This window comes from Rhipicephalus microplus, chromosome 4, assembly GCF_043290135.1.
Source record: "Rhipicephalus microplus isolate Deutch F79 chromosome 4, USDA_Rmic, whole genome shotgun sequence".
In the NCBI taxonomy this organism is placed as follows: domain Eukaryota; kingdom Metazoa; phylum Arthropoda; class Arachnida; order Ixodida; family Ixodidae; genus Rhipicephalus; species Rhipicephalus microplus.
Window position 1 is genome coordinate 174,291,210 of NC_134703.1, and position 11,812 is coordinate 174,303,021.

The following is an 11,812-nucleotide window of genomic DNA, read 5'->3' on the forward strand; positions in this document are numbered from 1 at the left end:
TACCCCATCCTGTACTTTACAAATTGTCCACATTCCTTTGCAAGGCAAGCACATTTCTTCTCAACTTTGTCACATTATTGCCCACTTCACGCAAATGCATTAAATCTTATTAGGTGTCCTAAAAACAACGTCTACAGCAAAACAATTGGCTATATGCTTGAGCCCATATGAAAACCGGTGAACGTAAGTTAAAAGAGCAAAGTGTTTTCGTTGCGTCTTTTTATGTAGACTTGTGTTCTGTGACAATCTTTAAATCCTAATAATCTTTTTGACGGCTCTGCTCAGAACATTTTCTGGGAATGCAGCAATTATAGACTGATGATTTTGCGTGAAAATGCCAAATTCATAGTGTGAATGCAATACTTTGACAAGCCACTTCTTAAACAAGACACAGCGATTTTAATTTTTCCAATTTCGGAATGGCCTCAGCTAAAATTGAGAAGACATTTTACTGTCCTATGAATATACAACCAACAAATGTGTCCTGATTGTAGGCGCAGTGTTAGGTCAAGAAACTGCAAACTGGTTATTATGAGCAACCTCAGGTGTGAACTTCTGACCCATTCCTTATTCCCTTAAGACCTTCAGAACATACAGAACACTGCAGCCTTGTACGTCTCTCTCAGAGATAATTAAATCATTATCAATGAACCGAAAAAACTTTTTTGTCTAGACCAAGGAATTCTTTATGAATATTCCTGTCTATTCCGGCCAAGAAAATATCACTGAGAACCAGCGCTACTTTCGAGCCAAAGCAGACCCCTAAATTTTGGACATACATGTCACTCTCCCATTCAACAAATGTAGATTTCAAGTATCATTTGTGAATTTGACTTCATCTTTTTCATAACAGATACATGACTTGACACTTTTTATTAGTTTCGCGTGGAGGATAGAATAGTAGAGGTCTTGCACGTCAACACTGAAGGCACTGCAACTTCCCAAATTTTTGTTGCCCAAATATTGAACGACAACCTCCGAATGAGGTATTACTAGTGGGTCATAAATCTTCAACGTTGAAAGGTGTTTTTGAAGCTAGCAAGCAACTTGAAATTGCCACGTGTTTCTTTCAGAGACTATCACTCTTAACTGTTGATCCAGCTTGTGTGTTTTACGAGAAACGAATGCTTCTAAACGCGCACTTATTGCTCTTTTGACTGCTGAAGCCAAGCTTTCTAGGTTAAGCGAATCCGTAAAAGTTACAGCTCGTTGCTTACCCTTTTGGGGTTTTACATTAGTTGTTTTTAAATTTTAGTGACAGCTTGATTTGCTTTTTCACTAACGACACCATCCGGCATTGACGCAAAGCGCCCCCCTCTATCCGCCGTGACAGCACGTAGTCCCCTCGAAAAAAGATTAGAGGCATCTAAATCCACTTTTTTGGCAGTCCTCCTTACAGTCCTCGCCTTAGCTATTGCATCAACACACTCAAATACACACCTTGGGAGACCAGCCTGAAAATGGCTCTCGAGGCGGGTAGCATTTTTTTGGGGGGGGGGGGAGGGTTCAATAAAGGTTCCACTGCAAATTTTGGTCCAAGTCTCAGGAAACCTTCGTCATTTTCCGTCACAAAGTAGTTTCTGACACCAACTACTTATCCTTCTGCACTTGGAGCCTTCTTATAAGTCTGCAGGTGTGGTTAAACGGTATTCCAGAAAAACTCAGTGGACCTATCTGATGCCATGCACCAGCCTAGAAACATGCGTCTGCCAGATGAGTCCCCACATCTTACATGACAGGTTACGCGTAAGCATACTTTGTAAAAGTGTGGTTGTCTCCATGATTCAGTGGCCATAATTCTGCAGATTGTTCTACAGAATTGCGGGGATGATGTGGGGACTCAGCTACTCTGGGTTACATATTTTGTGTATTTCTTTCTCTGAACTGAGCTTTGAGTTCGCGCTTGTTCGTCTCCTAGTCTTCCGTTCTCCTGTCCTCTGTGTGCGCGCTGAAGTGTTACCAAGAATGTCGTCAAACCAACTGGCCCAGCTTTTGATTTTATTACATATGTATTTGTAAAATTGAAATTACAAGTATGAAAATACAGATGATGATGAAGACAGGATAAAAAAAAGAAGCACAAAGCTTGAGCCACACGTGCTCTGAGGTTCAGGAAACAGCTTCTATTCAAAGGTACACACGTTTTCGTAAGGTTTATGCGAGTTACCTGTGTGAGTCACATTAGGGGCTAGCTAATATCCCCCAAAACGCGATTTCAGCAAGTATCTCCATGATACTACTTCTCTTATCACTGTTTCCATCGTTTATTGTTCGTTTTTGTCAGGGTTTACCAGGAGTATCAGAGTAAAAGGTACCAGAAAAGTGATGTGCTGTGTTCGACAACGCCGCTTTTCAGCATGTCTTCTAGAATGGTCAGTATGTGCGGTGCCTCTTACGTGCAGCATTGAAGAAGCCGAAGCGGTGGGTTCACGAGTGCTGTTCTTGCATCGTGGACGTGCGCGGCGCCTGCTGCGCGAGGAGGAACTGTATCCAGGCGCGGAGCGCGGATACGAGATCACCATGTCTTTGGATGGCTTGAGTGGAATGACTGCTCAAGCTGCACAGCAGGAGATCACGGAAACCGTGCAGAGCCTGTTCCCGGATCGCACTCTCGGTGTCACCACCCTGCAGGTACTACTAGCTAAACATCTGCAGAGAGATTAGAAACGAGCAGCATAATTCCAGTGTAGTTATTCGAACCTCCACCACTGTCCTGTTGTTTAAAATGCATGAAAATTCGCATCCCGACTCGCAGAAAAAAACAAAGTATCTGCATGCACGTGTGTCCTTTGCTCTTTCATGCAAGACTATATCAGCTCTATAACTAAACAAGTAGGAAAGGATAATTATTATTGTTATCGGCGCAGCCGTGTGCAGTCTCATCCACGCACGTAGAAATCGAGTGTCTCATCCACTGGACAAGGCATGCCTTGTTAAGTATGCGGTGCAAACAAACCCTACTGTGCTCATATTCTTTAAGTAGAGTGTGTATACACACGCTACATATAAAACAGGAGTATATCTTAACGCCTAGAATACTTTTTGTACCACACTGGAAATCAAATGTACGCACGGTGATCTAGTGGCTAAAGCACTGGGATGCTCACCCCCAGGTCGCGGGATCGAATCCCGGTTGTGTCGACTGCATTTTTGGCAAATTCAAAAAGCAGCAGGCTCATTTGGTCATATTTGAGTGCCACACGTTAAAGAACACCAAGTGGTCAACATTTCCGGAGCCCTTCACTGCGGCTTCTCTCATAATCATAAGGTGGTGTTGGAACGTGAAACCCATGATGATATTAACAAATGTGTGCAAAAAACACTCTTTAGAAAGAGTTCCTGCAATTCTATGAAAGCGGACTGAAGGTCAACTGCAGCAGAAGGGATAAGAGTGGATCCCTTACACGCATTTTGTGGCGAATAGGCCGATCGGAAGATTTGATGCTTTGAAGGAAATTTGAGGGTTTATTGGTGGCGCCAGCACGGAATGATAGTATCGTTTCGGTAGCGAAAAACTCCTGAGCAGCAACTCCTTCCACTTTTTTAATGTTCAGCAAGCTCTTCTATAGAATAAAGAAAAATCTATGGTTCTGTTTAAAGTAACGACTGAGATTTAACACGTTTGGTATTAGTGCCTACCCTAGCCCATTGAAATAGCATTACAAAATTCAGCGGGTTCTTTATGCACTCGCCTAACACGACAGTAAGTTGAGAGCCATCATATCTTCCCTCCAAGTTGATGGACCTATCCTGTCCTGCCATCCTACTAAAGTTTGCTGTACTCGACCTAGTTTCTACACTACCGCCACGATCGGAGGCAGTGGGAAAATAGTTTGGCAAATCACTGCATCTCTGAACAGCCAACCTTTGAGCGAACTATGGTGTCATGAAGCGGCACCAACACGTTGTCGCTATGACGCCATTATGGCTCTATCATTTCGAAGATTGGTGGCGTCGAACTACGTGATATAGTGACTCCATCATGACATTATGATTTCAGATCACTCGTGTTGATCCCGCCGGCGGGAGACACCAACGCGGAACGCCGGTCAATTCTCGCGTTTGATGAGTCATCTCATTAGCACGGACAGTTAATTACCGACCGCAGCATTGGCGTCACTCAGGAGATCGGGATGGTCACCTTTGCATGAGGCAAATGGCGCTCTTACGGGCCTGCGAGCGCTATAGCGTTCGAGAAAGTCATTAAAATACCTATGATCACAGCAGTCACGTGGGGCGGGCGAATACTCTGACAGGCAAGGTCAAGACTTTGCCGGTCTGCGAGGCCACTCATTGGCACCAAAGCTTTCGCCCAAAACTGTGAAGAATACTTCATTTAACTAGGTTGTAAAAAAGTGGGATTGTCTAAATGTCTTACGCAGAATGTTTCCACCACGTGCTTCTTTCTGCGTGCCCTATGATATCAGCTTCAACAGCACGCGTGTTTCACAAGCTGCGGCGGCAAAACTCAAAGGCCACGCACAAAGGGCCCGAGGTATACACCATGGTAAACGGACGCCTACAGTAAAGGGGACCTCATTTTTTTTTTTTTTTTACTGCTAGCTCATAAAATAACACGTTCAAGAGACGCTATTTTCTGAGGATGTTCCTTATTCGTTGCCATGGACACGAGTGACACTGCACTCTAAGTCGAAAAAAAAAACAACTAAAGTTGAGTATACCAATGGTTCTTTAGGGGACTAAATGGACTGTCACAAATTTTAAAATATTTTGGACTAACTGCGGGAGACTCTGCAAGGGTTCAACTGTTACCCGCTAGCACTTACTCCACTGAATTTAAATGTTGGTCTCGTAGAATTATCCACTGGGACTAACTTTTCAACTGTCTGGACTATTGAAAAAAAATAGCGACCCTGCAATTGTGGAGTAGATTTTAAGTTTATTCCAATGTATTCAGCACTAGAGAATGCAGTATATTGGTTATGCAACACACACACTTCTATGTATACAAGTAAAACACCGCAAACACTGACCGCCCACGCTGCACTACAGAGATGAAACTATCGAATATATATAAAACAGTGTTTTGACCTGCCATGTAGTGCCAGTGGGCGACTTTTGCTCGGCTTAAAAAAACTATAAACATTCACACCGTAACGTGAAAATTTACACGGGCTCATTCATAGCACCGAAGCGCACTGATCTTTTATTATCTATTCATCTAATCTCCAACACCCCTCCAGTAAGAGAATACAAATTATCAGCTGAAATTCGATCATGTCGGCCGAAGTAGCGTTCGCAGTGCAGGTTCACGACTCCGGAAACACCAACATAGCAGCGGCGCTTATGCAGAAAAGCTGGTGAAGCAGTCAGGTGTCCCGCCGATGCTATACCGCGTCGGCTTGCTGACGGCCTCGCTAAGCTTACGAGGAGTACGGCTAAACGATCACCGGCGTTGGATTCCGTGCCATCCGGTTGTGCCCCCGCGATCTCATACGACAACGCAGCCCTGGCCGACCAGCACAGCCTCTGCCATCTCCTTAACGCCATAAAGCTCTCGCTGAGTGGCGCCCTGTCCTCGGACTCCTTCGACCGTGTCCCCATCTTTCTCTATCTTCTTTTTACTTCTGTATGTGGGTGTCCTAATCTCTATCCCTATCTCTTTTCTATCATCCCGATCCCTTTTAATCTCTACTCATCCCCTTCCCTCCTGAGCCACTTTAGAGGTGTCGCACTATATGTTGCAGACCGTTACAGGCTCACTTTTATCTTCTTTTCTCTCTTTTAAGAATCACACTTACACAATACACGCAACATGCGGATCATGCGTAACATTGGTCGTGGTTACTTTACAGTCACAAATTAACAATAGATAGGTGTCCACTGTTCGCGGTGTATTACGAGGTAATTTCGATATCTATATAGCCTATTTAAGGCGACGTGACCGTTCACAGGCACGGTTCTTTCATCGTGCTGGCAAGTCGCTCGCTGTGCACCGCCGGCCGCATGATTAGTTGCACCTGCGGTCGCCTTCGCCCTTATGCTTGATGATTGTCGCATGAAGGAAAAGACAAGTTTATCGGAGCTTTAACGCAGGAGACCTTATTTTCTGTAAAATAAATTGTCTCCGACGTTTGCTTCACGTATACCGGCAATGCACTGTTCGTCGTTAGTTTAACGACTGCAGTTAGTTCAACTTTGAAGAATTTTAGCTTAGTTTGCTTAACCCGTACAACGTTACACAAGTAAAGATGACGCAATGAAAGTTGAATTCAGTACGAAATAAACCGCGAAAATATTTTTGAAGAAACAGTAGTAATTCTGCTACTAGTTGGAACTGACAAACTCTGAGCAATTTGAATTAAGACGCAGTCATCTCTGATAGTGAAATAGTAACGCAATGGGAAAGCATACCTTTCTAAGGCAGAAATAAAAGTATGGAGGATCGACCATTAAGTGTTTTCAATGGATATTTAGCATAAAAGACCAAAGTAAGGGGGGGGGGGGGTAACTTGGAGGTAATGCCATCTTGATGCTTTGCATAACCGGAAGATGTTAACAATATTGAGGGTTCTACATCTGAAAACCACGATATCATTATGAGAGACAATGTAGTGGAGGTAGAGCGATATAGAATAGGGAGAGTGTCCAAAGCGCCACACGAATACATGGGAGGAGTGAGGGCCTTCTGCAGTGAACTCCCGCGCCCCGGCAATGCGTGCCGCACCAAGGGCTTTCTCTGCTGTGAAAGCCGCGTCGAAGCCGTGAACGCCAGCTGCGCGCCATATATTTTTGCCGCTATTAGCCAATGTTGTGGTGATATGGACTATATATATTGTTTCCTCACTCCAACACTATACTGTTGCAACTCACGACACAGATAACACGTTTCCTTGTTCTGGAGCCCGGATCTTGTATATTTTCTTTCACCCGTTTTGTCACGGCCGTCATGCACACTTAGGTACCCATTTGAAGAACGCATTCTGGGCGCAACGGTCGTGAGCGAAAGTACTTAAATTAGTTTCATTTGAAATGAGGAATGTAAACGTGCTATAGAAGAACTAGGCTGCAGATCGCAAAGATAACCAGGAGAGCGTAAGATGCGGTACGATGCGGGTTCGGTAGCCGTCCGACCGGTTCTGTCTGCGTTACAAACTGTCTTGCCTGCACGAGCCCCCTTATCCCTTTCTTTTGTCTCTGTGAATAGCGAGCTCGATCGGCTGCTCCGTCACATGCCCTCGCTGGCATGCCTTAACGCGCTTCGCACACATATGTGCACGTAGTAAATAGCTATCTCATGCTTAGGCGCTTCCACATTTCGGAATATATTTTAAATGCCGAGCATTTCTTAGCGAACTTCGGCGAGTTTGAACGTATCTATCTAACAAGTCGTCTACGAATTTTATCTCTCCTGGCTGTTTCGATAATGGTATCGATACCAAAATTGGTACGGCATAAAAAGACTGTATAAAAAACATAGTTAACTAGTCTTAACATGAAAATTATAACACTTATATCATGAATGTCATGATTCACATTTCATAGTACTGCAGCTCGTGCAGTGGTTTCGTTCACATGGCATTTTGCAGAACTGATATAGTATGGCATGATTGCATGGCGAACACAAGCCACACGCCCTAACATGAATTCATCACATGCGTATCACGTAACAACAACACTACATGCCACGCTCATGATGCGCTCGCGGCCATTATGCTAGCGTTACATGTACCAAATTCGGTATTATGTGACGCGAATGGACGACGTAGGTCAATGACGCATCCAAACATGATAATCACGACATGCGTGTAATGTAAGAACGTGACCACATGCTACGCTCATGATGTGCTCACGGCAGTTTCGCTAGCTTCAATTATACAAAATTTAGTATTACGGGACGTGGTTGATGACGAAAGTATAATACTGGTGAGGACATGATAAACATGAGATGCGTGTCATGTAACAACATGGCTACATGCTACGCTCATGATGCGCTTGCGGCCGTTTTGCTAGCTTCACACGTACCAAACTCAGTATTACCCGACGTGAATGGACGACATATGTAAATGACACATCCAAACATGATAATCTCGACATGCGTGTCATGTAATAGCATGACTACATGCCACACTGATGTGCTCGCGGCCGTTTCGATAGCTTCTCGTATGCCAAATTTGGTATTACGTGACGCCAATTGATGACAAAGGTATGTGACTGGTGAGTTATGATAATCATGAGATGCGTGTCATGTGAGAACATGACTACAGGCCGCAGTCAAGGCGCCAATACCTTTCGATGGGACGCGGTGCGCGTGCTCGCCGGCGTTCATTTTGTCGCGTCACGCCGGCGTTGCAACGCCAGGCGCCGGTCCTGCCATATACTCGCAGGCATGCGCCTCACTGGGTTGCTTTGACGCATGTGCGGTTTCAGCGCGTCCAGCGTCCCTCCATCACGAAAAAGGGCAGATGCAGTATTGTGTGGATAACGCATCGGCGTGAAATGCAGCATGTCGCATTTTGCGCCGATTTCTGTCGGGCCGCGCCGACGGATGCTAGTCGCGCCTGGCGTCAGACTATACAGTGCTCGCGTTTTGCTAACGTAGCGTCGCTGTGCCCAGCGTGCGCGCGTCATCGCTACATAGGAGTATATTGGGCCCTTCATGATGCGCTCGCGGCTGTTTTGCTAGCTCCATATTTTCACAACTCAAATGAACATGACAGGGCGCTACGGAGTTGCAGCATGGCGTATTCACGGAGGCCACCACGTCCGTTGTCGCTAACACAAATATTGAGTTTTCTGCAGTGTGATTGCAGTTCGCGCTGCTTTGTAGAAGGGAAGCGTGTTGTTGACTTGTGACATCTTATTTTAGTCGGCGCCAGTGGTCCCGCAAGCGCGAGCGGCTTTCTTGAAGTGGTCGCGTTGTGTGTGTAATGCACCTGGCGCGCCACATCTCTGCGAAATCTGCTTACATACTGCGTGTGCCGAAGCGACGTGTAGTCACTGGATACAATGGTCATTTAATAGGTTCGAGTTAACAATTCAACACTGGTATCTTACTTGGAAAGAAGAAATATGCTTGGCCATTCGTTTTTTTTTTTCTTTACCGGCAGCACCATCTTACCGTGCTCCTACCATGTACGACTGGCGCTTAGACTGTTCGGACCTCAGTACGCAGCGTCCCTATATTGCCGCTAGGTGCCGCATGAATCACTGGAGTCGCGATACCAAATTTGATGCTACGTGACGTCAATGGATGACGAAATATATGACTGTTGCAAACATGATAATCCTGACACCCATGTAATGTAAGAACATTACAACATACCACGCTCATAGCGTGCACGCGGCCATTTGAGCATGCTCGCACTCACTCAACACATTGTTCAGTTTCATGTTTCTCTCGCAATAATTTTGGAGCTTTATTTCCCCAAAATTGTGGAGCTTAGGCGCGGTTGAGTTTATGTATGGAAATTATCATTGCTCTCGGATTCAATCTTCGTGCAAAATCGTAGCAACAGGCTGTCGCACTCGTAACTACTAGCTTAGGTAGCCACCTCATAAATAACTTTCCTTGCAGCTGATTACCTGTACGTGGACATGACGTTCGAGACAAGTCATTGTCTAATTGAGGCGAATGTTGTTTAAACATTACTTGGAGCTCGTCGCTGACTGCGCCATTGATAATGTTCATTTCGACTTCCTGGCATTTGTGTTGGAATCGTTGCTATCAGCGGTTGTCCCCTGTGAAGTGATGATTCTTGCTTTTGACTCAACGGTAAATAACCACAACATTTCACGCAAATCAGGAATTACGACTACAAAATCCCTGGTGACTGTTGAGAAGTAACATGTATATATGATCCATGTAAACAGATATATCCAAAACAATTTCTGAAAACATTACGTGTGGCAGCAACGTAGTTTATCTTCCGAATGTGAGAAGCTTGTGCATATGATAGGCAGTCTCGCGTTGGAGCAAGATCAATTCTTTCAAATTATCTAGATTGTTCGCAGATGGTTGCGGCACTTTTGCGGTAAAGCCCAAGGTATATAGTGAATCGTAATCATCATAATTTCATTTTTGATACTTTGGCAGACATTTGTTCCCATACCTGAGCCTATACCGAATTATAATCACATTAGCATCCTTTAGCATAATTACTTATAGCACTCATGTTTTGGTGTACGCAACTTCCCGTTCGGACGAGAGTCTGCCTAGGCTAAGCTAAGTTATGCAAATTTCTTACAGCCTCGATATCTTTCACTGCTTATAAGCCTTTACCATAGTATGTAGAGAAACTTGTGTCACGCAATTGAGGAGTGACCACCAGCGTATTGCTAAAGAGCGAGTACGCGGTGGGCGTAGGAAAACGAGACAAGTGGCGGCGAAGAAGGCGAGTCCTTGCCGTGACGTCACATTGCCGCGACCACAGCAACGCCAGAGTTTGTCATCGGGGCTAAGTGAGACAAACAGTATGTCTTCTCTATTCTGCATATCACCGCCTCAATATGGCCTAATTTACTAGGCCCACGACTGGGTACTAAGCTTACATACAGTGCCTCAATAAACTTGAATGAATTTTTGTGCTGGAAAAAATGTTGTAAGGCACTCGCAATAATAACCTCAAAGGTTTCTTCAACAAGTTCTAGAAACAGGTGCTTGGCAAAAAGATGGTAACGTTGCACAAAAGGTAGTGACAATTGCAACCGTTAAGCGTCTATTTACCTAGGTAGTAAAAAGGTCTTAAAAGCAAAGAATGGCCCAAGAAAGTAACAACCCCTGTTTCTAATTACTCGTGGTACAAACTTTTCAGTAATTTTTTTAAAAGTGTGGGCGAATGGACAAGGGACGTTGCCAGTAACCCGCGACCTGTACTCGATTCTGCCACGTTGGACAGACAAACTTCGCAATCGCATTGTCTGACGTAACTTTCTGTGTCCCCCTTCACGTTCGCGTTTTCTTCAAATCTAGCCAGTTTGCCTGAGTGATCGGCGCATAGTACGGCACTTCCCCCAGTGCAGTAGTATTTCAGTCCTTTGAAAGCTTTAGCTCAGTACCTGCATGCACTGGGTCATCAGAAATCTCCACGCACAATTGAACCTAAATAAAAAAAATAATTAAGAAACTCAATACTGTGCGTCCGCTAAAACACTTCGTATAGTACCAGAGAGGCAGCTTATTATCATGTTATCAATGTGTTATCAATTTGGCATCTCATTAATGTGACAGACTGGAAAATACATTGCGAGTGCAAAATGAACAGCTGCGATTCTTGTCATTGTTGTCAATGCAGTCATACGTGCGATTTCGTGTCATGGACAACGCTGTCAACTGGGAGCTGCTGGTTGACGCCCTGGACGGCCTGCGGCTATCGCTAGGCCTGTCCGATTGCCGCGTATTGGTCACCACTGTACTGCAGTGTGCATTCTACCGGCGCCTCGTGGAGATACCGTCAACTCCAGCGCCTTCGATTCTCATGTCGCCGGCCTCGCCCGGACCTGGCCCTGCGGCTGCTGGAGGCGCCGGGGAGCTGTACGCTGGTCCAGCGCCACGCTCAGCATTCCCCAGCCGCTATTCATACCCGACGGGGAAAGAATAAATGTGTTGCGGCCATGCTATTTTTCTTCTCACTCACGTGTTCAAAATGATTCATAGAAAAACAACCTTCCTACTTATGACCGCTACATATACTTCATAAAGTAGTAATAAATTAGAATTGTTTAATTAAACAACTAACAACTAGGCAGCCTACAGTGCTTCAGATCTGAAATTTCAGTATGAGGAAGTGGCCATCAAGAAATACCGGGGAACACAATGCATTGACAATACTCTGCAGGTCGTAACTCCACA

General features: G+C 44.9%; 1 protein-coding gene across 1 annotated transcript in view; it reads left to right on the forward strand.

The window, feature by feature from the left end:
- Positions 1 to 11,565, forward strand: part of LOC142814691 (ATP-binding cassette sub-family A member 17-like) — a 63,166-nt gene extending 51,601 nt beyond the window's left edge. Inside the window, exons 5-6 of the mRNA XM_075893863.1 lie at positions 2,403 to 2,631; positions 11,256 to 11,565. Coding sequence (XP_075749978.1) covers positions 2,403 to 2,631; positions 11,256 to 11,561 — 535 coding nt within the window. The 3' untranslated portion in view covers positions 11,562 to 11,565. The remainder of the gene's footprint in view (positions 1 to 2,402; positions 2,632 to 11,255) is intronic.
- The last annotated feature ends 247 nt before the right edge of the window (positions 11,566 to 11,812 follow it).